The sequence below is a fragment of the Panthera leo genome, chromosome A3 (genome assembly GCF_018350215.1).
Source record: "Panthera leo isolate Ple1 chromosome A3, P.leo_Ple1_pat1.1, whole genome shotgun sequence".
Lineage (NCBI taxonomy): Eukaryota > Metazoa > Chordata > Mammalia > Carnivora > Felidae > Panthera > Panthera leo.
In genome coordinates, this window is record NC_056681.1 from 137505397 (window position 1) to 137531176 (window position 25780).

The window sequence follows — 25780 nt, forward strand, 5'->3', positions numbered from 1 at the left end:
TGGGGGGGGTGGGGGAGGCAGGGAGTGGGAACAGGTGAGGAGGCATCCGAGAGGTGGGGGGGGGGTGGGGGAGGCAGGGAGTGGGAACAGGTGAGGGGGCATCCGAGAGGTGGGGGGGGTGGGGAGCAGGGAGTGGGAACAGGTGAGGGGGCATCCGAGAGGCGGGGGGTGGGAGGGGTAGAGGGGCAGGGAGTGAGAACAGGTGAGGGGGCATCCGAGAGGTGGGGGGGGGGTGGGGGAGGCAGGGAGTGGGAACAGGTGAGGGGGCGTCCGAGAGGTGGGGGGGTGGGGGGGCAGGAAGTGGGAACCGGTGAGGGGGCATCCGAGAGCCTAGACAGGTGGAGATGACAGAGCTCTGGTGAGGGGAAGGAGGCAGCCTCTGTGATCTACCTCTGCAAAGGTGGCAAGAATGGGAGGCCGGGGACATTCACAGCGACCTTCCCACCGCACTAGCCAACCTCCTATGCAGAAGAGGTTGGGGGATGGGCCGGGAGCGGGGGCCATCAGGACCATCTTAACAATCAAAACCGTGTCCAGGAGGAATTGTGTGGACCCATTCAGGGCATGTGAGAAGCCGGATTACGAGCACGGCTAGCATACGGTGTCCCGAAGGTTTAGCATCCGGAACGCACCTTCACCGGGGAAGAACAATTCAAGGGGGTGTGTGTCCTTGTGAACGTCATTCCTTATTCTGGGTAACAACGGGCCCATCCTCTTGAGCTGAGAAGATGAATGGTTCCAGAAATATGTTTTTCCAGTGGTTTTGATGGGCTTAAACTTTTAAAGACAAAAAGCTACAAGTATCACTTGCCGAATCTACATGCAGAATGTACAGGATTCAATTCTGTAAATATCAATATCTTGTAGTGTTTTTTTAAAAAAGTGATCTTTAAGACACCACCTATCTTTCACGACCACAGACAATTTTCACACGACCAAACGCTCCACAGCGACGGTAGATACACGCACCGATGTGTGAGCGTGACCACTTTATTAAATCACCAGGAATTACGTTGATCTTAAAAAGATCAATTGCCAGAAACCTCTTAAGTTTCAGATGTTAAACACCCTTCAAGAGAAGAGTGCGACGGGGCCACCGCACGGCCGCGCGGAGTCACAGGTTGGCCCGGAAGCCTGCCTTCACGGAGAACCTCATCATGGGCTTCTCCCGGGGGCGCAGGAGGCAGAGGGAGCTGGGGAAGCCGTTGAGGCGCAGGCGGCTCACGCCCCCGTCCGGGGCGATGGTGAATCTCACGTGCGTGATGACGTCCTGGAGCTCCAGGGTCAGGCTGTCGAACAAGTGACTTTTGTCGGCGGACAGCTGAAAGAGAGGCGGCGAGCGGTCCTTGTGATAACGCGGAGTGAGGCCCAGACCGGCCGGCGTGGACTCAGGGCCCGTGACCCAGGCCAGTCACTCACTGATAACAGGCCGGCTTACCACAGAGGAAGGCTAGCAGGGGTCAAAAGCCCAGGTAATGCTAACATGAACACTCGGGTCCATGATGTTCGTGGTTCTCAGTGGTTAATTAAGTGGATACACCGATAAGAAAAAGAAAGTGAGAAGTGGGCATACTGGTGCCTCCCAGAGGCCATCACTCATTACCATGTGGGAGCACCCCTCACCCCCCACTCTGACCCACAAAGGACTGTCCTTCTACTGGAACATCTCCGCGTCCGTCTCACAAGAGGACACGTTGTTATAGCTTTAGCTTTAAATATATTAGTCACCCCTTCTAGAAAGTCAATACACTGCAGAAACATTTTCCACACATACATGTCCTTTGTACATGATGGTTTAAAACAAAACTTGGTTGTTAGAAATGCACACGAATGAAAGACTAGAGCCTGTCTTTCTATTACATAAATGCACAGATACGGTTTTTAGAAGCCGGTGCGTCTTACTATTTAGTCTGAGCAGAAGGTTTGGAAAGCAAATCTGAGCAAAGCGGCCCCGACGGCGGGTCCGGCCTTCCCGGGTCCCCGTGGGCGCCATACCTTCGTGACGGGAAGCAGCGGTTTCCACTTATGGCCCGGAAGCTCCCACTTCTGCTTGATCATGTCTTCCTCCTCCTGAGTCGTCAGGATGCAGCCGTCCAGCTTACAGCTGTCGGGCGAATTGCCTGTCGGGACAAATTCAGGGTCACTTCCTCCACTCTGCTTGCCCTCGGCAGTTTGGCTGACTTTTTAATCAACTCAAAGACCCAGCAAAGGACAAATCGTTCTCTCTGAAGAAAAGCAAAGGCAGGACGCATGTGAGAGAAGGAACGTACCCATCTGTGACGGAGGTGGATTGCCTGACGCAATATGCGGGAGTTCATTTTTCAGAGGAATCAAAATCCGCTCGATGCGCGTTAATGGGCCGGCACCTTTGAATTTGCGTGTACGGCATTTTACTTGGGAAGTGGAAGGTACCTGATGAGCATCCCTGATTGAGCGTTAATTACTTGCACGCTGCTATGTGGCTCATCCCAGACTATCGGGAGGCTGGAAGACACTTTCCTTACGGCACCGCATTGCGTCACGAGAAACAAAAAGAAAGACCGAGCCAAGTTAACCAGCCAGGGCTTGGCCTCGACCCCACGTGCCGTCTTCCAGGCGTGCTCCGCGTTCGCCTGATAACACACGTGGTCCTGAGTCTCTCTCCTCTCTGGAATGTCCTCAGAATCGTGCCCAGTGGGGTTAGAAGACCTCAGGGGAAGGGTCCACACTCTTCGCGGGGAGAACTGCTGTAGGGGTGCCTAAGACTTTAAGATCAACAGAGGAGGGGGTTCTGATCACAGGAAAAAAATACTCAGTGCTCCCATGCCCCCCGCGGCGCATCTCTTAAGACGCTGACCTGCAAGGTGCAAGCACGCTGCTGAGGGCACATGGAAACCCGAAAGATGTGGGAGGAGGACACGAAAGCCGCTATTTCTGTTTCTGTTTCTTCAGTATCTACACACATACATGCATATCTGTTAGGTTTCGTGTCCGTGAGATCACAGCTGGGGTCGGCACGCCCCTCGGGCCGCGACTGTGCTCGTGCTGTGATGGACAGAACCGAGAGGGCCGACGGCAAACTCAGGACGGCGCAGCCTGGGCTCCCTGGTTACGTGCATGTACTGGCCGTCCCCGGGCTCTAACTAAACTATCGCTCACAAAATTAGCAAGCGATTTACATCATCCATGCAGAGACCCACGGACTGAAGATACCGCCGGAAACACAAGCACCCAGGAACCACAAGAAAATAGCAGGGCTGCATTCCCCTGACCCAAGATGAGCTGTTCGTCGGCTGTGTGGAAAAGTGAAAGCAGTGACCTGCTAATCAGATCTGAAATAGTCTTCCAGGGGCGCCCGGGGGGCTCAGTCGGTTCAGCATCCGACTTCGGCTCAGATCACGATCTCACGGTTCATGAGTTCGTGCCCCGCATTAGGCTCTGTGCTCACAGCTCAGAGTCTGGAGCCTGCTTCGGATTCTGTGTCTCCCTCTCTCTCTGCTCCTCCCCTGCTCACACAGGGTCTCTCTCTCTCTCTCTCAAAAATAAATAAAGATTTTTTTAAAAAATTTTTTTACGTAAATAAATAAAATAGTCTTCCAAAATTAGGTCACAATCATCCATACTGTGTCTTAAAATAATTAACTTAAATCCACTACCACTGAAGAAGAACCTTGCCTTAAACATATACTGCGCCTTGGTGTAGTCGTCAGTAATCGCGTGAGGCCACGATGATTCGCAAGACATTTCAACATCAGGCATCCGAGGGATGAATATAAACTGCCACCGCTTACTGAGACAAGTAAGCAGTCAGGAAACATCCAGTCCAGCGCTTATCGAAATTTCACCCGACAATTATAAAGGTTTAATAACCCCTCTTGAACTGTGTCCATATAATGACACAGGTATATATTTCAGAAGAAAGTAGGTTTCAAATGCCAGCGGCACTTGTCCGAATATGTTTTTACTGATAGTACACTTTTGCAAACGTGTAGCTCCCTGCCTTACAAGCCCAGCCTGGAGAGGAAATGCCCCCCCAACCAATCTCCCTAGTCCCCCCGCCATGAGAATACACCCCCATCCAGTTCTTCTGGATGGGACTAACCAGGAACGACTGCACAGGCTCTTTCCAAATGAGATTCGGGACCCCTATAGTGAAGAGTCTTAGAGCATCACAGAATCTCGGATGACGCCGGGGGGTGACCCAGCTCAACTCTGACATTTTATAAAGGGGGAAGTGGGCCCGCAGAGCTAAAGGAAGTTGCTCAAAACTGCACACCGGAGAGTGCAAAAGCCAAGTGCCGAGCCCACCGTCCTGAGCCCCACGCCCACAGACCACATCATCTTTGTTACCAGCACGCAGGTCCTGTGCGCTGCCTGATGGTTCTACATTCACCTTTAAAATATGTCGTATCGATTTCAATTTGAGTGATCACGCCAGGATGTGCCAGCCGGAAGACTGCCCATTCACAACCCGGAACAAGGAGACTACCGTTCTCGTCATTCTGGGATTCAAAAGGAAAAAGAATAAAAAGAAGCCAGCTTGAGGCCACTCAGGAAACGAATTCTGAAAACAGCGAGTGAAAAATGTCGACATGTGCTGATGACATTTCTTTTATTTCTTACTATGGAAGAGCGTCTCCTATGCCCCGGTATGTAAATTACTTTCTGTGTTAATTGCCCCCCTTGTCTATTATTCCTTAAACGCCTCATGTGGACTCAGGAGCTTATTGGGTAATTGCTACATTTTTATAAATTTCTGATGTGATTTTCTATGTCGACTGTAAATCTGTGTAGAAGGAGACACACAGAAGGGTCTGTATCCAACCCAGCCCCTAGGTACTCTAATCAATTCATTTTGACCTTTCAAAGTAGATACGTTCTTGGTCAAATCTATACCACTGTGTAATCTGCCTCCAAACTTAGTTTCTGGCAACGGGAGTCGTCCGCTTCCCATTGGAAGCGTTGGCTGACACGGAGGCTAACCCAAGAGAGGGGTGTTGTCCGGGGAAGTTTTCAGTGGGGTTAACAAATTGCAAGGTGTTTTGTTTTGCTTTTGTTTTGACTTTCTTATCTCACATTAGTTACTAGGCAAACTGAACAGCTGAGCCCCCTGTCTGTCACACACTCATATACATAGGTGGTCTCATCCAGGGACACGTAGGTACCGAAAACCATGACACTGGTGGGGTTTTTTGCCTCCAGGTCAACCAGTGAATTTATCCCCGGGTTTTATATCATTAAATTGTAGACCCTTTATTACAGAACCGGCGACATTTCAACCATTCGTTGGAGTAGCAGGCGCGGCCAGCGTGTGCGCCTTCTGGGTCCTGCCCTGATGTTACCGTGAAGCAGTAGGCAATCCGGAAAACGACGAGAAGTACTTCCGGAATGCTGCCTACGAGGTTCCGGAAGGAAGCGCTTCCTTGATGTAAACTTAAAACAAGACAGAGGAGACTCTGAATCGTGGCCGTTTTGAACTTCTTACCTCTAACACCGGTGGCCTGTCCGGCCTCCTTGCGGTCTCCCAGCCATCAGCCATAGACCTAGCCTTGCCGACTCCTGCCAGAAATGACATTATTTAATGGGAGTGTCACAGGATTTTATCTTAAATGTGAGAATGAATGCATGGGAGTAAGGAAACCACAGATCCCTTGTGCCTGAACGTTGCTACATAAATTATTGCCATTCAACTTAATGTTTTGATAAATTCACATGCAGCCATAGGGTAAGTTTTACTCTTCCCTTTCAGCCAAAATTAGGAAGGAAAATTAGGAAGGAAAACTGATTTACTTCACATCATAAGGCATCCAGTCCTGTGTGTGGATGGTTGATCTCATCCACCCCCGTGCTTCAAGATGACACCTCCTAAGTCGCTCATATCCTATTGGGGTGCTTAGTGCGGGTTCATACCATATTGGGGTGCTTAGTGCGGGTGCCCAGATGCCCCAAATGCAGGCCAGCTCCCACAGCAGCATCTCACCTATCATATTGTTTGGATGCCCAAAGTGTGCGTTGCTGAATCCTACACAGGCGCCCCCGTGAGCGATGGCTACGAGGTCAAACGGTTCCTTGGGATCAGTTGCGGTCCAGTCCTTCTGTCCACAACCATACACTCTAAGACGTGCAATCCCACCGTCTGAGAAGGAAAGAGGCCGTGGTCATTTCTCACTTGGAGAGGGGGCTGTTTGTGGGTCATAAACGACAAAGCTCTCCACACCTGCCTGCTCTGTTTCTCAAATACACCAACCCTACTGCTCCAGGGCCTTTGCACCCACCATTCCCTTGTACTGGAACTACTTTCCCAGCTCTGCAAAAGGCCATTTGTTGTTCTTAGGTGTCACCTTATGTGTCATGGTGTCAGAGATGCTCTTCCTGTCACCGTCTAGTTATCTCCCTCCAGCTCTGCCCAGCCCCGCCTGATTCTCCAGGTTGGGTGAGTCATCATCGCCTCCTGTGAATTTTTGCCAGAGCTCAAATCACAGCCTGAAATGATCTTGTCATGTATTTGTTTAAGCCCCTGCTGGTATCAGTATCTCAGAACCAGAATATAAAATCTTCGAAAGCCCGAATAGTGATCTATCTCGTTTGCTTCTCTATTGTCTCTATCTAGTACTGGTCCTGGCACACAGCAGGTGCTGACATTTCTTACTGGATTAATAACTCCAGGAAGGTCAAAGAGCTGTTGGAAGAGCCACCAGAGATATAATGTTTGGGGCCACAAATTAGCGTTGCTAAATACCACACAGACTCCTACAAGAGCCTTACGTTTCTATTTTTGTAAAAACACTGATTGAGAAGAGGGAAGACAATGTTCACAAAACCAAATCGCTCTGAGAACCACAGCAGCCTAGAGTAGGTCTGCAGAGCACACAGTAGCCGCCAACATCAACTCACATTCTCGGATTCTGAGAAAACGAATATTTTATGTGTCTGAATAGTACTTCCTGGAAGATGGGAGGAAGCTTTGTATAAACAGCTTTCCCCGTTATTCTACTGAAACCAAGCCCTTATATTGTTCCACGAAAACCTTGATGAAAGTGAGTGATCAGAAAAGAATTCAGTAGAACGGTCTTGATATTTGCAATAAATAAAACCAGACTGTGTTGCCATAAAACCCTAAAAATTATACCAGAGGGGGTCATTCAGCAGAAACTAACTTAGGGGAACCTCCCCTCTGGTTCACCAAACATCGGGATTCACTCTGACGGCACAGAACACACTTGGCTGTTGAGTGTAAAGCTGATTTTAGGTCTTTAAAAAATAAGATTCTTCTTTACAGACTTCATACCCAGCCTCGCTTTTAATCAAAACTATCAGGGACATCAGGCATGCCACTCCACGCTCTGACAGTGACTCATCTAAAGCAACCTGTTGCCACTCCAGGACAAAACACTGCTTCCTTCCCCTTTATACTTGAACCCCGGGGAAAATATTTGTAAATCTGATAAAGGATTTGTATCTAGGAAATACAAAGAGCTCTTACAATTCAACAATAAAAGACAAAAAACCAACTTAAGAATGGGCAAAAGATCTGAAAAGATATCTTTCCGAAAAAACGTGTAGGTATGTGTGTGTGTGTGTGTGTGCGTGTGTGTGTGTGTGTGTGTGTATGTATATGATCTGTACATAAACACATACAAATGGCCAAGTACAGAACTGAAATATGCTCGTCCTCATTGGTCCTAGAGAAATGCAAGTCAAAACCACAAGGAGACCCCACTGCACCTCCTCTAAGATGGCTCCAATCAAACAGGCAGATGACAGTACGTGTTGGTGAGGATGTGGAGAAACGGGAACCCGCCCACGCTGTTGGTGGCAACGTAAGATAGTGCCACCGTGGTGGAAAACAACGGGAGAGGTCCTCCAACAATTAAAAATGTAGCTATCAGGGCGTCTGGGTGGCTCATTAAGCATCCGGCTCTTGATTTCGGCTCAGGTCATGATCTCGCTGTTCATGGGACGGAGCCCCACGTCAGGCTCTGTGCTGGCAGTGTGGCGCCTGCTCGGGATTCTCTCTCTCCCTCTTTCTCTCTGCCCCTCCCTCACTCACACGTGCATGTGCTCTCTCAAACTTTATTTAAAAAACATAAATAGAAACATAGTTATCATATGACCCAGCGAGTCCAATCCTACGTGTATACCCAAATGAAAACATATATCCACACAAAACCCATAAGGGAATATTTATAGCAGCGTTTTTATAGCCAACGGGTGGAAACAACCCAAATGTCCATCAGTAGATGAATATATAAACAGTACGGTTTATCCATACAATGGAGTATCGTTCCTCCATGGAAAGACGTAAAGTACCCCCGATAACGAGCCTTGAAAACATGGTAAGCGAAAGAGGCGAGTCACGAAAGACCATTTATGTGAAATGTCCAGCATGGTCAACTCTGTCCAGACAGAAAGCAGACTGGTGGCTGCTGAGGGCCGAGGGAGGTGAGGGTTGATAGCAAGGTACAGGATTTCCTTTTGAGGTGAGAGTAGTGTTCTCAAATTGAGCGTGGTGATGGTTGCACCTATGCGGTGTTTTTCCGCAGACTTGAAACCATATACCCGGCTAAACCGTAAACCGCTGAACGGTGCACTGCGAGTCGGTGAATTAATTACATTACAACAAAGTTGTTAAGTGAGAGAAAATGAGGGACTTTTGCACACACCGCCTCATCTGCTGGTGCACCTGGCGAAATAGAATGTGTTAGGAGACATTTAACCTGATACAACTCCCTCCCATCACCTCCTAATTGACCTGGTGCTTTTTCAATTACTACCAAAGGATGGCTGGGCTGCGACGAGAATTTCCTAGGGCACAAAAAGGGGCCGCCTGTAACCCGAAAATGCTAGAGAGATAAGTGCCTTCACCCTGAAACATGCCCACACCAAGTCAAGAGGCCACAAGACGGCAGATGGGGCCACATCATACTTACCCGGGAAAATGTTGAGTCTTACGTGAGTCCACCTCTGCTGGGAGTCGACAAGAAAATAATTGTGGCTGGAAGCAGGCTTTCCTGGTTTAAGCTCTGTCATGGGAACCAAGTAATTCCAGTCGTTGGACCCCAGCTAGCAATAAATAGAAAGTGTTAGCAGCGGCCCCAAGGACAGTAAATTCTCTCACCCTGGTGCTCGTGTGGGGCCTACAGGATAGAGATACTTTGGAACAAAACCTGATGATGGCTGCCTAGTAAAATACTTCAATAAAAATACTAATAAAGATCAAGTCCCAGGTTTAATAAGCAGACTAAAGCCCTGAGGGCTTTTCATCCAGATCGAAATAGGCACCGGGCGATGGCAGCAGGGGAACGGGCAGGGAGGGTTGGGAAGAAGGGACAAGATCTGGGACTCCCTCTGAGGATTCTAGAAGAAACCACAATTGTTGACGTGAACATCAGTGCACACCAGGCTGCTCCCTTGGACCCTGAGACCTGGGGTGAACGGGTTGACCTGAACGTCGTGACCAGCATTCCTCAGACTGAAGGGTCTGTGTGTTGTTCCTCTCACTGTTTATTTCCCAGTCTGTTATGGATCAACACTTTCGTAAAACACAATATAAATTAACGACTGGACAAGCTTTAAAAGACAGGAATGTACAAAAAAGCACAAGTCCACGTGGTTCCTTTACCAGACTCAGCAGGCGTAAAAGGTACGTAAAGTCGTACTCCCGATTTCTGTATTTATCTTATCGGGGTAGCACCTGGCAGGTAGCAGGGCTGGGCAGACCCCCTGGGACACATCGCTAGACCTCACTCGGGCTGTAGAAACCACTTGTGACGCTGGACAAGTAGATGAGGAGAGGCGTGAGTGGGTGGGGTGTCCCTAAGAAGCACCCTCGTGGCCAGGCCTGTGCCCTGGCCACCGCGACAAGCCGCCGACCCTGTTAGCAGACGCACCTTAGCAACAGCCTCAAACTCCGCCGGGGTGGCCGCGGCCCCTGTCCTGACTCCTCTCTGTGGCATTTCTGGTGCTTTATCTGGAGGCAGAGGGACCAACGCGGTTACGGTTCGCGTTCGGAATCAAAGACAATATACTCCTAGTGGGCGGTCTGCTCATTTTTATTCCGCCAAATCACCCCAGAGAGAAGCTTCCTTAAGTCAAAGTATCAGATGACCAAAGTAATAGATTTGCTGAAGTTCCTCGACATTTGAAATACTGAGTAATTCCAGAAGGTGCTGCAGTACATTTGGTAGTACTTTTGCTCGTCAAAATACAACACCATCTCCAGGGTGAGTCTAGCTGCAGCAAATCTATCACACGACTCGAGTTTTCAGGAGTCGGATCAATGGAGGTTCTGGAAAATTGCAACGTCAAGGCCAGAAGAAGACCGTCGTCCCCCACGGCATCCTTGGAATTGACACTTGGGCGATCCGAATCGGAGGAATCCTCCTTTTTGGCATCAGGCATTTCCTGCCTCTGCAGCAGCACCTGTCCTGTCCTCACCTACGTTCTCAGGTGCCCCCAGTGTCAGGAGCAGGGCCCGTCCCCTTCCGTAGAGCCTCATACTGGGCTGTGGACACAGTGCTTTCAGCGTAAATCTGCCAACCGGCGTGATTTATCTTCCCCAAACACGTGTACGTACACACACATCATGGTCCTTGCTTCTAAAAACAGTAATGCTGGGACCAACATCAGACGGTACCGTCGAAGGAGCGAAAGCAGGGGTCTGACTTATGCTTTGTCCCACGAGCCACAAAGAACCCCTTCCTGACAACTCCATGGCTGCCGCACTCTTGTGCCCACAGGGACGGCCACCACCCCACAGCCGGCCCACGCCTGGCTCCACACTGTCCAGCAGCCCACATGCTGCCCTCCCCTGCACCCTGCTCGCCCCGGTGAGGCCCCAAGAGCGTGGGAACAATGAAGTCTACACGTGGCCAAGCTAAAACTCAGAAACCACAGAACACTGTACTGGGAACCCAAGTTCTAAAGCCTGTGGCACTAATGTGGCCTGAGACACGTTGCTGAACCTGTCTGGGCGGAAACTGCACGGGGCGGGGGTGCTGCGGGAGGGGGGGCAGGCCAGGGGAACGGTTCCCAAGGCACCTCCTTCCAAGTTTGCTGCTTGGATTGATATCCGAGGAGCGTAATCTCCCATGAAGTAGGAAATGTCCACATCGAAGCCCCGGATAATCCCTTGTATCCCCAGCTTGATGATGCACCAGTCGTGACCTACGGGAGGGAAGCGAGGGCATCCCCGTCAGGCGTAACTCGGCAGACAGGACCGAGATGAAGAAAAGACTCAGCGACACCCCCTCCCATCCCAGAAAAGGGCACGCAGGGTCACTCTCGGCTGGGACGTGAAGATGCCCTCGGCGCGGCCACGCACGCCCCGTGCCCCCGCGACAGCCCTCCGCCCCAGCCACGGGCCTTGGATCCAGGGAGACCCGATTCTGGCTCCAAAGTGAAAACCGGCCCCTGCGAGCCTCGCTTCTTCGACTGCGAATCAGGGACGAGATCAGCTTCCAAAACTCAAATGTGACTGCGTCCGGGGTAGAGAACAGCCCGCCCCGCTCGGCAGGTGCTTGACGCACGGCTAGGCCTCCGGCAAACCGCTTGCTCGCCGTCGCCTCAGGCTCTACAGGGCCCAGCTGCCCCCTCCCTGTGGCTGCTAAAGCGCGAGAAGTCTACAAGCCACAGGTCACCCAGTACTTCCTGGCTACTTGTGGTCACGTGTAGACACGGCCTGGAAATGCCCAGATTCATCAGCAGCTGCTAATGTACCTGGGAAATATCCAGAACCTCTGTAGCAGTGGACTCAGCTGAAGAACCCAGTTTTGAGCTGGATAAGAACCCGGTTACAATGCCGGATTTAGTTTGCTCTCACAGGCGCGTCTGCAGCTTTAACAGGTGTATTTTCATTGAGCCTGGTGAGGAGCAACGAATAAAAGCCGGCCCTTCTCACTGGTGACGGGACGGGGGCTGCGTGGGCGAGCCCGTCTACACAGCAGTCAAGGAGGGACCAGAGCGCCCTCTTCAGAGAGCCGTGTAGACGCAACGCACCCACGCACGCCACCCTGTGACGTTGCCACCCCGCTCGGGAGGTGCGCCCCGCCCCCCGCAGCCTCACCAACACCCCCGCTGTCCCAGCAGCACATCCTCCTTTTCACCTGATGGCGCACAGACGACCCCTTCCTAAACCCTCCGAGCCTGATGTTCGGAAGGGTCACGTGAGGTCCGGGGACCCGGGACGGAGCTGCCAGAACGCACCCCGGCTTCCCAACACCCGCGTTTAAGCTTCGCCGCGTTAAGGAGCGGTCTCAGTACCTGGAATCCTTTTCCTTCTGGTCTCCCATCCATCCATCCACTTCCCGAACTCCGTGTATTCGTCTTCTCTGAAGCTTGGGCTTTTACTCTAAAGCAGAGACGGAGACAAGGTGGTGGTTGCCATCCCTGCGAGGGCCTGGCCCGTTTTGTCCGCCCAAGGGACAGGAGACCCACGCCAACGGGGACTCGGAGGGAATCCCCGGCAGGCGTGGGGGTGCCTGCCGCGACCCTCGCACTCGGGTAACCCGTTCCAGATCAGGAGAGGCCGCCCCATTTTGCGACACCTCCAGAGAAAGAAATCCTGCTTCTCTGCGGCCCTCGATGCATAGAATTAACTGGCGGTAGCGACAGCTGAAACCCCGTCGCAGTGAATTCCGTGGCCCCACAAACGGCGCAGCCCCCCCAAGGCAGCCTACGGCATCCTGAAAGAGCGAGCCAGAAAGGGTACGTCTCCCAGGCAACCCAGAAAAGACTGCTTAACAAGGAATCCGGCCCAAGCGCGTGAGGCGTAGGCGGGATGCTGAGGCCCAGCTGTACCCTTGGACCCCCGCCCTCGGAGCTGCTCCGTGTGTAGACAGCTAGCCTATTCCTTTTAGTAGCTACACAGTGTCCCAGATATGGAAGTTCATATATGGGTCCCATCAATGGACGGTTGGATTGGCTCTTTCCCCTCCAAACAACACTGGGATGAATATTTTCTACACATCTTTGCCTACTTTTGCAAATAATATAAACCCGTGGAATAACTAGGTCAAAGTGTGTAGGCACTTAAGTTTTCTATAGACAGACATATGGTAAAATGAAAAGAGCTTTGACATCTATCAGCTGTGTGACCTAGAACAAGTAAATCAACATCTCTGTTCCTCATTCTATTGTCATTTTCTCTGAGGAGTAAGTTAATGTATGTAAGATGTCCTTGGAATGCCATACTTTAACATGCTCTAGACCTGGCCGGGTCCTGCCTGGAAAGAGGGGCCCTGTCACCAGGGTGACGACATGGCCGGTAACCACGGTGGAGGACAGCATGCTGCCCACTCACGAGAACTCACACCCCACGGCTGGCGTAGCAAGGTAGCAGGATTCCAGCCGAGGTTCCTCTCTTCCCTATATTTTCAGGTTTGTTTTTTCTTTTGTTTTGTTCATAAGCACGTCCTACACTTTTATAATTAGGCAGGTAAGACACTTCCCCAAAATTCAACGTGTGTGCCAGATTTCTTCCTGGCCCAGATTATGAGCTCTGCGTGAGACAGAGGACAGTATGCAAGGATCTCAGTGATTTTCCCATAAAGCCATGCGGCCCCCCCCACACCCCTGTGTCCGATGCCCGTCTGTCTCCAATGTGTCTCAGCACAAGCTGGTGCGGATCTCTACATGTTTCTACTGTTCCAACGTGCCCGTTACTGGTCCACACTCCAGGACTCCCATCTCAAACATCCGGGCAGATTCTAATGGCCGTGTCGGCACAGATGGCTCTACCCCAACACTTCATGGTGCGGGATGCCCACTCACAATACCTTTATGGTGCGGGATGCCCACTCACAATACCTTTATGAGGTTTTCCGCAGGAGCAAAAAAATCATCCGTTGCAAATAAAATCTAGACAAAGAAAGAAAGAAGATAAAAGAGGCATAAGTTAAAAACGATTTTATTTCATTTTGCAAGACGCGGTAGAAAGAAACGTGGAATTGCCAGGGGGAAAGAACGCTATGCAATTAAGCCGCTATGCTTTTGACACGTCTAGACTTCGTGGCCTGCCTCAGCTCGTTCCAGCCTGTACTCGGCACCCCTTGGCCATCTGGATGGGGACGTGCTGACTTCTTACAGTCAGGAAGAAACTACACCAACCCGCCTTTTCACGAATGGAGGACACTGGGCTTTGTGACTCGCTCGCACACAGAGCGATGGCCCAAAAACACCACCCTGGGCCAGGCCTGTGGTTCGGCTGTCTCACCGTCGGACGCCCTGCAGGAGGGGGGGCCTGGTGATTCATCAACCAAAGCAGGACGTTTGTGAGAGGGAGGGGGTTGCTACTCATCACCCCAAGAAAACAGGTGTAAATGGACTTTTCTGGACAAAACGGGCCGCGGCCCCACCGACCGAAGCCAGACCCTCGTGACAGCCGCCGTCGGGAGGGGACCCCGGGCACTGGTGTCGGGAATTAGCCGGTGACGTTTGCAAGGCCACTCGTCTGTGGCTGAAGTGAGGTGTGTTCATCAGGGGGCATTTGTCTACGTGGAGGAAGCCGTGTCAGGACGCTGTCACCGGCACCTGTCGCGAGGGCTCGGCAGCTCGAGCATTGACGGGCACAGCGGCTTCGCGGAAGGGACACTGAAACTCCCACTACCGGGACTCTGTGGGGTCTACGCGGAGGGTCCGCTCTGGGCAAGGCTCCACTTTGCTGATGGGAGTAGCTCCCCGGAGATCTCGACACACCGCGGCTGCCGGGGCCGAGCTCCTCGGACGGCACTGGTTGACCCGGGCCACGGTCTCGGCAGAAGGGACCCCTGCCCCTGCCCTGCCGAGGCCGCTCCTCGTGGGTGGCGGTGCGAGCCGCGTGACAGCCCCGCGGTGCCAGCCATCAGAGCAGCCGCCCTGCCTGCGTGCCCCGGGGCCGCCTCCAGCAGCCACGAGGGCCCCGGGCCGGCAGCCGGCCCCCAGCTCTGGGCTGGAAGGACTGACTCTACGGAGAACCAGCTTGTAGAGGACACCTCGCCTAGCCCTACACTTCATTGATCTCCTCTCCCCGTTGCCTGGACCACGAGTGTAGTTAGTGTCTCGGGTTTGGGCGTGTTGTCTAGAAATCGTTATCGTGCAGGCTGTTAGTTGCTGAACTATCGTTGGCAAAGTCAGTCCCAGCCTCCGAGCATAATTCGCCTCTAAGGACCCTACCGTCCTCGGACCCCAGCCCAGAACCTACAGGTCAGGGGAGACCTCGCTGTTCTGCTGCGGATGACTGTCGCGGAGGCAGAGTGTAGGGGATCGCGGCTGTGTCGGGGCCGACCCGCCCGCTGAGAGTCTGCAAGGGCCAAGCCCGGGTGAGCGGAGCAGACACGCGGGAACGCGTCCAGGCCCGTCGCTGGCGCCTCGGCAGAGACCCTCACGGGGCACCCGGGGCCTCTCCGACCTCCCCGGGCCCATGCCCCCCAGCAAGTCCCTGATGACTTCCAGAAACACTCAACCAGCTGGGGCACGCCTCGCTGCCTCCCCCGGCGTCCTGACCGAAGCGGCCCCTCGCCCCTTTTCCTCGCCGGCTCCCTCTCCCGCTTGAAGACCCCCTGTGCAGACAGGGGCCGCACAGCCTTTCCCGGCACCTCCCGCCCCACTCGCGGCCCCCGGCTCCCGCAGCACCTGTCTCCCTGGGGGAGCAGGAGCCTCTGGAGGGCAGGACGCCCCCCTCGGCCCCGTCTGTACCAGACGACGCACCTGCGAGGTGCTGGCGCTCAGTGCCTCTGCACTCTACCGGTATCGCAGTGCCCTGTGCTTGTCAACACCGGTTCCAGGTAATCCCCACACTGACATTTGAGGACCACTGATCGACACCGTGAGAACACACAGAGGGACGGAGGACTGGTCACAGGTGCAGGATGTCTTTTTGTTCTAAGCTTAAAGCAATACTGCCTTTGCTAGAATCGTCCCCAGTTTCTTAAAAATTCTTCGGAAGCCTTTTGCAGTAACGGGCTGGACCTTCGGCCCGATTCTGGCCACTCTAACTAGGTTCCTGCAGTGTTCTCCTTGCCGTGAGACCCCCACTTACCTCTCCTCCTACGGACTCAGAGGCCATGTCAACCAGCCGGGTGAAGTCCAGAGACCTGGCCGGTTTTCCCTCCCTGGGAGAGTCGGCCATGCTTCCTAGCAACGAGAAGGGAGGCTCGGTCAGCCTCGGGCGTAGAGGGTAGCAGAACCCGCGTGAGCAAGCGAGGCCCTCACCCGGGTCCCCCACACCAAGGTCTGAGACACTCAAACAACACACATATTGTCCAGTGGACGTGGCGGGTGCCCACGCGCTCCAGGGTCCCCAACTGCAGGTTGTGACTTTGCACAAACACTGAACCGGGACCGAATGAGAGCACACTCCCTCTGAACTACGTAAGAACAAAGTTCCACCAAATACACGAATCCCACTGCCTCAGACTGCAATTTTATTTCATTTTTTAAACTTTTTTCCTAACGTTTAGTTATTTTTGAAAGATAGAGACAGAGGACAAGCGGGGGAGGGGCAGAGAGAGAGGGAGACACAGAATCGGAAGCAGGTTCCAGGCTCCGAGCCGTCAGCACAGAGCCCGACGCGGGGCTCGAACCCACGGACCGCGAGATCGTGACCTGAGCCGAAGTCAGACGCTCAACCGACTGAGCCACCCAGGCGCCCCTTTTTTATTTTTTAAAGGGGAAAATTTTTCTAGTTTAGAAAGGAATAATTTGCTTTTAATAGTGTTTAGATCCATTCAAAAAACACTTCTTGAGCAACCAGCTGGCAGGCCCTGGCTAGAAATGGGGTACACAGGAGAATGCATGCCCTGCCCACACGGACTCCCCCATGGGGGAGACGGATGCCCCAGACACCCATGCAGAGCAATGCTCTGGAACCACCCGAGACCACAGCACGGAGACGGCTCCATCCAGGAGCATCCAGGACCGTTTGTGGTATCACCAGTGGGGCTGGCGTAACTTAACCCAGCCCCCCACGCCCCGCCGCACCCTTATTTTGAAGTTGAGAAAGCAGAGATTTGGAGAAGGGGGGGAGGCATGGAAGGAGGCCGGGGGACTCGGGGCCGGCCTAGAGGTCGCCCCACTCCTAAGCCAACAGATGACCTTCGTTCCTACCTTTTTTCCTACCCCTCGTGGTGAAAAGAGAAAACTACACAAAAAACATCTCATTAAGAATTATTCACACAAATCAAAACCACAATGAGACACCACCTCACACCTGTCAGAATGGCCCACATTAACAACTCAGGCACAACAGAGGTTGGCCAGGATGCAGAGAAAGAGGATCTCTTTTGCATTGTTGATGGGAACGCAAGCTGGTGCAGCCACTCGGGAAAACGGTACGGAGGTTCCTCAAAAAACTAAAAATAGAACCACCCTATGACCCAGCAATTGCACTACTAGGCATTTATCCACGGGATACAGGTGTGCTGTTTCGAAGGGACACACGCACCCCCGTGATTATAGCAGCCGTATCAACAGTAGCCAAAGTATGGAAAGAGCCCAAATGTCCATCGATGGATGAACGGATAAAGAAGATGTGGTCTATAGATACAATGGAGCATTACTCGGCAATCAAAAAGAAGGAAATTCTTGCCATTTGCAACTACGTGGATGGAACTGGAGGGTATTGTGCTAAGTGAAATTAGTTGGAGAAAGATAAGTATACGATTTCACTCATATGAGGAATTTAAGATACAAAACAAATGAACAGAAGGGAAGGGAAGCAAAAATAATACAAAAACAGGGAGGGGGACAAAACAGAAGACACTCATAAATATGGAGAACAAACTGAAGGTTGCAGGAGGGGTTGTGGGGCGGGGGGTGGGCTAAACGGGGGAGGGGCACTAAGGAATCTACTCCTGAAATCATTGTTGCACTAGATGCTAACTTGGATGTAAATTTTAAAAAATAAAAAATAAAACAAGATAATAAAAAAAAAGAATTATTCACAATAAGGGGGCACCTGGGTGGCTCAGTCGGTTGAGCATCTGACTTCGGCTCAGGTCACGATCTCACAGTCTGTGAGTTTAAACCCCACGACAGGCTCGCTGGTGTCTGCTCAGAGCCTGGATCCTGCTTCAGATTCTGTGCCCCCCTTTCTCTCTCGGCCCCTCCCCTGCTGGTTCTCTCTCTCAAAAATAAACAAACATTTAAAGAAAGAATTATTCACAATGGAAGAAACACAAATGGTCAATGCACATGAGAAGTCAGCTCTCCTTGAAATCACAAGAACGTGATTCCTCATAATATGACATTTTTCCTCATGAAATGGACACTTTTTTGTAACAAACAGACACCCACCATCTGCTGTCAGGAATGTGAATTGGAACACTGTCTGTGATGATCTTGTAATAACTCAAAGAACAGGCAGTTCCCCCCCAAGCTCTTCATGCTGGAGGGTCCCTGTCTCTGCTGTGTCCTCTCACCCCGGTGGCCCCACACGGTCCCCGGGCCCCTAACGTCACCCGCATGCTGGTTGTCCCCAAATACACATCGCCTTCCTGGATTTCCACCTGCCAACCCCAGCTGTCCCCCGGGATGCGTGCCCCACGTGCAAGGTCCTCCCCGACTCGGGCTCCCCTCCCCCGCCGGACTCACGTCGTCCTCAAGCCGCCCAAACAGCCTCAGGGTCACCTTTCATTTGTCTCCTCTTCCCCTTACACCTCAAATCCAGTCTGAAGTTGGATTCAGAACCCTGAAATGATATGACGTATGGGATTTCCTTCCAAATTATCCGAGAAGGAGAGGAAGTACTTCAACACGTGGATGAAACAGTCTGCCCAGGACTCGATAACCGTGTCAGTGGTGACGGGTACGTGAGGGGTCCAAAGATCAACTGCTTCTGTACACGATGAAATCGTTCACGGTAAAATTATACGTCTTACACGCACTGTCCACACGCACGAAGAGAGACAAAGTGGGGGGAGGCATCGTCGTCTCTCTCCTGCGTCATGAAAACACCCCCAGGGGCCCTCCCTGTGTCCGTCCTTCCCTCTCTGCAGCCGTCTGTCCTCAGCGAGACACCAGACCAACCTTTTGCTAAGCACAGTCAAAAGTTAAGACCCTGTGTGGTTTCCCTGTCACTCAGAGGAGGAGCTGGTGTCCCTCCGAGGTCCACGGGGCCCTCCCCCACCAGCCCATCCAGGGCCCCCTACGCCTCCCCGACCCCCCCCCCACCAGTGCCACGGGCATGTCCCACCTCCGTGGCTCTGCTGGGAGGCTCTTCCCCCCTTCTGTGTGGCACACGCCCTCCCCTCCCTTCAAGCCCGTGCTCCGCCATCACCTGCTCAGGAAGGCCCGCTCTGACCCCCAGTACAGTGACAGGCGGACACACGGTGTGACCTGCTGGTTTATTATCATCTGTCTTTCCCAACTAGACGTGTGCTCCACGAGGACAATAATCTGTTGGGTCCACTGGTGTTTCCCCAGGGCTTGGAACCCTGCCTGCTACACACAGGCTGCACAGTAATTATTTGTCCATTAAACGGGTGGGTGAATAATGTTTTCTAACTCATTTTCTGTTTGAGAACACTAGTTCCCATGGGGCACTTGGGTGGCTCAGTCGGTTGAGCGTCCGACTTCGGCTCAGGTCATGATCTCACAGTTTGTGGGTTCGAGCCCCGCGTCGGGCTCTGTGCTGCCAGCTCGGAGCCTGGAGCTTCGGATTCTGTGTCTCCCCCTCTCTCCGCCCCTCCCCTGCTCATGCTCGCTCTCTCTCTCTCTCTCTCTCTCTCTCAAAAATGAATAAACATTTAAAAAAAACTTAGAGAAGTTTAGGGGCGCCTGGGTGGCTCAGTCGGTTGAGCGTCCGACTTCAGCTCAGGTCATGATCTTGCGGTTCACGAGTTCGAGCCCCGAGTCGGGCTCTGTGCTGACAGCTCGGAGCCTGGAGCTTTGGATTCTGTGTCTCCCCCTCTCTCCGCCCCTCCCCTGCTCATGCTCATGCTCATGCTCTGTCTCTGTCTCTCTCTTTCTCAAAAATGAATAAACATTAAAAAAACGTAGAGAAGTTTAGGGGCACCTGGGTGGCTCAGTCAGTTAAGCCTCCGACTTCGGCTCAGGTCATGATCTCACAGTTTGTGGGTTCGAGCCCCGCGTCGGGCTCTGTGCTGCCAGCTCAGAGCCTGGAGCTTTGGATTCTGTGTCTCCCCCTCTCTCCGCCCCTCCCCTGCTCATGCTCTGTCTCTCTCTCTCTCTCTCTCTCTCTCTCTCAAAAATGAATAAACATTTAAAAAAACTTAGAGAAGTTTAGGGGCGCCTGGGTGGCTCAGTCGGTTGAGCATCCAACTTCAGCTCAGGTCATGATCTCGCGGTTCATGAGTTCGAGCCCCGAGTCGGGCTCTGTGCTGACAGCTCAGAGCCTGGAGCCCGCTTCTGATCCTGTGTCTCCCTCTCTCTCTCTGCTCTTCCCCCACTCACGTATGCACTCACTCTCTCTCAAAAAAAAAACATATATAATAGATAAAATACTGGTTCCCTCACTGAACTAAAATCTTCCTGAGGATGAAAAGGTGCAGAGGAAAACTGCTAACGCTGATCGTGAGTTTGCAATAACGTCACGCACAGTCCACATATTTTATCTGTTTGATCCACAACAACTCCGCGATTTTATATTATTCACATCTTACAAACGAAGGGAATGCACCTTTGGGAGCTCAAGTAGCCTGTATAAACCACGCAGCCGGAACGCGAACCACATTTCCGACCCGGATCCGCCCAGACGAGACTGACACGCGAGAGCCCCGGGCGCACGCGCGTGGCATGCGGGTCGACCGGTCTGTGACGGCACCGGGCCGCGGCGGGCTCCCGCGGAGGGCAGGTCACAGACACGGCCGGCGGTGGTGATCCAGGTGGCAGTGGTGGACTTGTAGCGCGACCTCCGGGGCTCCGGAGCTCCCTGCCGGAGCGGACGCCTGAGTTGGGACTTGAGGAGAAGAAGAGACGAGGGAGACAGCACGTGCCAGGCGTGCGGGCGGGACGGGCCACGGGGGCCACGGAAGTAGAGGTCGGCATTCGTCTGCACCTACGCTGTCCAACCAAGAAGCCACAGGCCATGCGTGGCTATTTAACACGTGGAAGTTTAATCGAAATTAAATAAAATTAAGAATGTAGTTTTCCCTGCCACTAGCCACATGTCGGTGCTCAGGAACCACACGTGGCTTCCGTGTTGGACAGAGGACACGCAGCACCTTCCGTCCCAGGGAGTTTTATTCACCTGTGCGGGGAAAGCACTGAGCAACGAGGGCGCAAGGGCCCAGCCCTCCACCGCCGTGTAGCCTAACACTACCACGGACACTGCACCACAGGACAGACACGCGCCCTCTGCGCAGGCTTCTCACAGGGCTTCTGCGCAGAGCTCTCCTGCCAGGTCAACCCATCAAGGCCGAGACACTGGCGGTCTGCCGTGTCCCAGCTCGGGCTCCGCGGCCTCTCCAGCAGGCAGCACGTGGGCTCAGGAACTCAGGGCCAGCCCGACAGGTGCCAAGACGGGGGCCTGGCCAAGCCTGCGGGTCGCTGCAGGCTTTCCCCCCACAGCAACAGCTTAGTGACCGACCTGTATCCTGGACAAGGTGACCCAGGGCCAGGCCAGTCACGGGCACACCGCAAAGCCTTGCTGGATATTTCATCGTCTTAATCACAAAACATTTGATTTACCCGGTCGTTCTTTTGGAAAGGCCCGATTTTTTTCCCGGGCGGTTGCAGTGAGCTCCCTATGCGCCAGTTTGCCAAAGCCACCGATTTAACGCCCCTTCTCCCAGCTACCGGGTTTGGTGGAAAAAGCAAGGTGTCACGGCAACGTGGGGCGGGGTCCTGTGGTCCGGCCTCCCCGCTGGCCGGAGAGCAGTGGGAGGGGGAAGCTCTGGCCACCCTCGCCGTCTTTCATCTTTCTCTTCCGTGCGCCCCCCATCACCTCCACCAGGCAGTGCGTGCTGCAGGTGCACGGGAGGGAGAACAAGCCAGGGAGGCGTCTGACACGCTTCTCCCAGGGACCAGTCTCAAGCCATCCGGTTTTTAGGCTCCACCCTCCATCAGACAACAAGCCACTTCTGCTCTTCCTTTTAAAAAAAGAATGCTCTAGCAACGTGGATGGAACCGGAGAGTGTTGTGCTAAGTGAAATAAGTCAGTCAGAGAAGGAAGACACCGTATGTTTTCACTCTTATGTGCATCCTGAGAAACTTAACAGAAGACCATGGGGGAGGGGAAGGGAAAAAAAAAAAGGTTAGAGAGGGAGGGAGGGAGCCAAAACATAAGAGACTCTTATTAAAAACTGAGAACAAACTGAGGGTTGGGGGGGGGGGGGCAGGAGGGGGGGGGTGAGGGGCATTAAGGAGGGCACCTGTTCGGATGAGCACTGGGTGTTGTATGGAAACCTATTTGACAATAAATTTCACATTTAAAAAAATAATGATAATAAATAAAAATTTTAAAAAGACTGCTCCCTTCTGGAAGTGAATGTTTCCATTTAGCAAATCAATAAATGGGAAGCTCGTCTTCAGAAAACGTCAGTCAGGGTCGCGGTGCCCTCTGGGGCTGACGCTGTAAAGCAGGCGGGACGTTTCCTGCCCCGGCCTCCGCGGTGCAGGTGGCAGTCGGGGTGACATAACCCAGCCCGTTCCTCAAACCGGATGAACACGCTTTCCCCAAGCTCCTTGAAACGCGCGTGTATTCCCTGAAAAGCACCGCGAAGCCAGGCCTCGAGGCCGATGTTCGTCTTTCCAAATGAAACCTAGTGCTTGGACACATCTGTTGGAATTGGCAGAAGTGAATCGCTTTGGGGCAGAGATTTCTCCGCGAGCTTCGTCCTCAGCCCCCCGCCCCTGGCCGACCCCTAGCCTGTGAGCCCCACGGGAGACGGGGCGCCGTGAAGGGACCCTCACGGCGGCTCCCGGGACACAGTCACTTCATCATTCTCCTGCTAAGGCTCCATCTTGGCCAAGCCCCTGCCACTGCAGCGGGTCAGAAGGTGCTTCACCGCGATAAAAGAGAAACAAACAGACCTTGTAAAATACCAGAGGCGTCACCAGAGACAAATCCGAGAGGAGCATGACTCTCCCGGTGCAATTTAACGGAAACAGCCGGGGGTGGGGGGGACGCAGGTAAAATTCAGCCCCAATTCCTCTGCTGCCACTCCCACCCCTTTCCACCACTTTCCACAAAGAAGTCAGGTCTGCAAAGAGCAGAGACTCTCCGTGAGGTACTGAGCGCCCAAAGGGCGTGACGGTGGCCGAGCCCGAAGATGCTAGCACTTGCCACATGGGTATGTAAGTTGAATCCGATGCAATAGAAAAGTGGGTTTCGTGGTCACACTCGCCGTATTTTAGGCGCTCGGAAGCCAGGTGGGCCTGGTAGCACAGGAGAGAGACTTCTATTGCTGGGGCAGGATCTGGCCATCAGTGCACGTTGCAGGAGGGCACCACCGTGTCCGTTCTCGTTAATGACCTTAGTTAAGCATAAGGCCAATGTTCAGGAATGATCTTAGAACTCTCTAGCAACCTCTCAGCAATGCCAGGAAAGCGCCAGCAACAGTGCAAAACCAAGCTTTGCCGGCCCCTGCGACCGTGGGCCCCTCGGGTCCCGGGGGCCAGAGGCTGTGGCCACATCGCCGGTGCCCGTTATAAGGGACTCGCGGGGGCGCACACAGGACGTTCGCTGGCACCGCTGGGGACCCCAGGCTGGCCTGTGTGTCTGGGGGCGCCCGGCCCTCAGCCCCCCAGATGCCCTGCTGACCGCGCTCAGGCTGTGCCGGCCTCTCGGCGGGTCCAGCCAGGTCGGCTTCAACTAACGTAGCCCAGTGCAAGCTGGGGCCTCCGGGGAAAGTCTGGGTCTGGCTCTGGGCGGCTTCCCGCCACGCTTTCCATCAAGTAAGCGTCACCACGTGAGACGGGCACAAGGAAGAGAAAGGAGGTCTGCAAGCCTCAGCCCTGAATCTCCACTCCTGTCCTCGTGCCTTCCTGACGCCAGCCGGAGAGTGACACACGATTGTACCCGCCGCAGAGAAGCCCCGAGAGGCAGGGTCACACGGTCACGCAAGGGAGGGGACGCGTTTCCAGGGAGGCCGCCCCTGCCCCTGTGTCAGAGCACAGCCCCACCCGTCCATTACCCATCAAGAAAACAGTGAAGTCTTCACTGTCTCCCCCGGAGCCGCACGACTGGTGTCTGTTCCCCCCACAGTCTCGGAGCCCATGGCGTGAAAAGTCTCCCACCACAGACAAGAATGCCGCCCCACGAGGCGGCAATCACGCTACCGGGAATTTGCCCAGGGGTACAGAAGCACTTAATTCAAAGGGGCACGGGCACCCCGATGTTCATAGCGGCGTTATTTTCAACAGCCAAGATAGGGAAACAGCCCAGGTGTCCATGGACTGATGCACACACACACACACACACACACACACCTATACACACACAGTGGAATATCACTCGGCCGTGAGAAAGAACGAAATCTCCCCACTTGCAACAACACGGATGGAGCCAGAGTGTAATGCTAAGTGAAGACAGTCGGAGAAAGTTAAAAACCATATGACTTCACTTATACGTGGAATTTAAGAAACAAATGAGTAAAGGCAAAGAGAGAGAGAGGGAGAGGAACCACAAGACAGACTCTTACCTACGGAGGACAAACTGATGGTTACCAGAAGGGAGCTGGGCGGGGGGTGGGCTAGGCGGGAGATGGCCATTGAGGAGGGCACTTGTGATGAGCCCTGGGTGTCGTCTGCAGGTGACGAATCACGATATCGTACACCCGAAACTAATATTACACTGTATGTTGACTACACTGGACTTAAAATAAATAAATAAAATTTGTTTAAGTTTATTTATTTATTTTGAGAGAGAAAGAGAGAGAGGAGGAGGGGAGGGGCAGAGAGAGAAAGAGACAGAGAAAATCCCAAGCAGGCTCTGCCCGGTCAGCACAGAGCCTGACACAGGGCTCAAACCCATGAACCATGAGATCTTGACTTGAGCCTAGATCGAGAGTCAGATGCTTAACTGGCTGACCTCCCCCACCAGGAGCCCCAATAAAATTTTTTTAAATGTGAGGTGGGGAGAGGACGAACAGCAGGGGAGCAGGGTCCAGCCTGGCACCTCACTGGAAACACCACCTGGTGTCTGGCCAGCCCCACGCCCGGCCCCGGGTCCACAGGGTTTGGGGACCCGCCCCCGCCCTTACTTCCAGCTGGCAGATGCCCATGGTGCCATTCGTCCCCCGAACCGTGGCAAGGACAGCGTTAAAATGGGAAGTTATGTACAAAGGGGACCCTACCCTCACCTCGGAATCCGAGGTCCAGTGTTTAGGGCTGGATTTCTTGCTCCCCACAAGCCAGCCCAGGTCCCGTGGTGGTCTGGTGCCCGCAGGAGAGAATTATAGGGCCCTCACCTAGCAAGACGGAACTTTCTGGAGGTTGGCCGAGCTTGTGTGATGTCACAAGGGCAACGGGGGGAGGCGGCTGGGAGGTGGAGCAGTCTTCCTGGAGAAGCCAAGGAGTCTCACGGAGCCTTGCTGGAGACCCACATCCCGGTCCCTCCCACAAACACCCACCCCCACCGAGCCTAGTGAGTGGCCTCCCGCTCCTGGCCTGGCCAGCTATCACTCAGTCTTGTCTCTAGAAGGTTCCTGCAAATGCATGTACTCTGCACACCCGGCAATGCTTCTGGAGATGACAGCCTTTGGGGGCTTCGTCAGAGGGGAAGGTCTCTCGGCCCCAGGAAAATGCAGGCGCCCCCGGAGTTTTCATGTGACCTCGTGGACCTTGATAAGCGGTGCTGCCCCTGGTGGCCGGCGGCAGACTCAGGTCCCTGCCCTGGAGCCCATGGTCTGGAGGAAGAGGTCTC

At 53.4% G+C, this 25780-nt stretch overlaps 1 protein-coding gene and 1 non-coding gene across 5 annotated transcripts; both read right to left on the bottom strand.

Annotated features, from left to right (window-relative positions):
* Positions 1 to 974: 974 nt before the first annotated feature.
* On the bottom strand, positions 975 to 25327 carry ALLC (allantoicase). Of its 4 annotated transcripts, XM_042933763.1 has the most exons (13): positions 25218 to 25327; positions 18547 to 18643; positions 15995 to 16089; positions 13786 to 13836; positions 12241 to 12328; positions 11020 to 11145; positions 9870 to 9949; positions 8910 to 9042; positions 5960 to 6115; positions 5465 to 5538; positions 4373 to 4481; positions 1996 to 2120; positions 975 to 1321 (listed from the first exon to the last, which is right to left on the bottom strand). In XM_042933763.1, the coding sequence occupies exons 3-13, from the start codon at positions 16082 to 16084 to the stop codon at positions 1115 to 1117; spliced, it is 1239 nt and encodes a 412-aa protein (XP_042789697.1). In that variant the 5' UTR covers positions 16085 to 16089; positions 18547 to 18643; positions 25218 to 25327; the 3' UTR covers positions 975 to 1114. The 4 variants fall into 4 exon arrangements, with proteins under 4 accessions (XP_042789697.1, XP_042789696.1, XP_042789698.1 ...); XM_042933762.1 differs by lacking the exon at positions 18547 to 18643; XM_042933764.1 differs by lacking the exon at positions 18547 to 18643 and having other exon boundaries at positions 25212 to 25327.
* Positions 16518 to 16602, bottom strand: TRNAR-UCG. Its single transcript has one exon. It is a non-coding gene; the product is annotated as a tRNA-Arg (tRNA).
* Positions 25328 to 25780: the final 453 nt, after the last annotated feature.

Bases quoted from the DNA above. Each gene is read 5' to 3' on its own strand.
- ALLC (XM_042933762.1), bottom strand. From the start codon at position 16,084: ATGGCCGACTCTCCCAGGGAGGGAAAACCGGCCAGGTCTCTGGACTTC. The intron at 9,043-9,869 runs GTGCGTCTGCTA...ATTTATTGCTAG, and splicing joins AGTTTGAGGCTGTTGCTAAG to CTGGGGTCCAACGACTGGAA. The intron at 4,482-5,464 runs GTAAGAAGTTCA...TTTGAATCCCAG, and splicing joins ACAGGCCACCGGTGTTAGAG to AATGACGAGAACGGTAGTCT.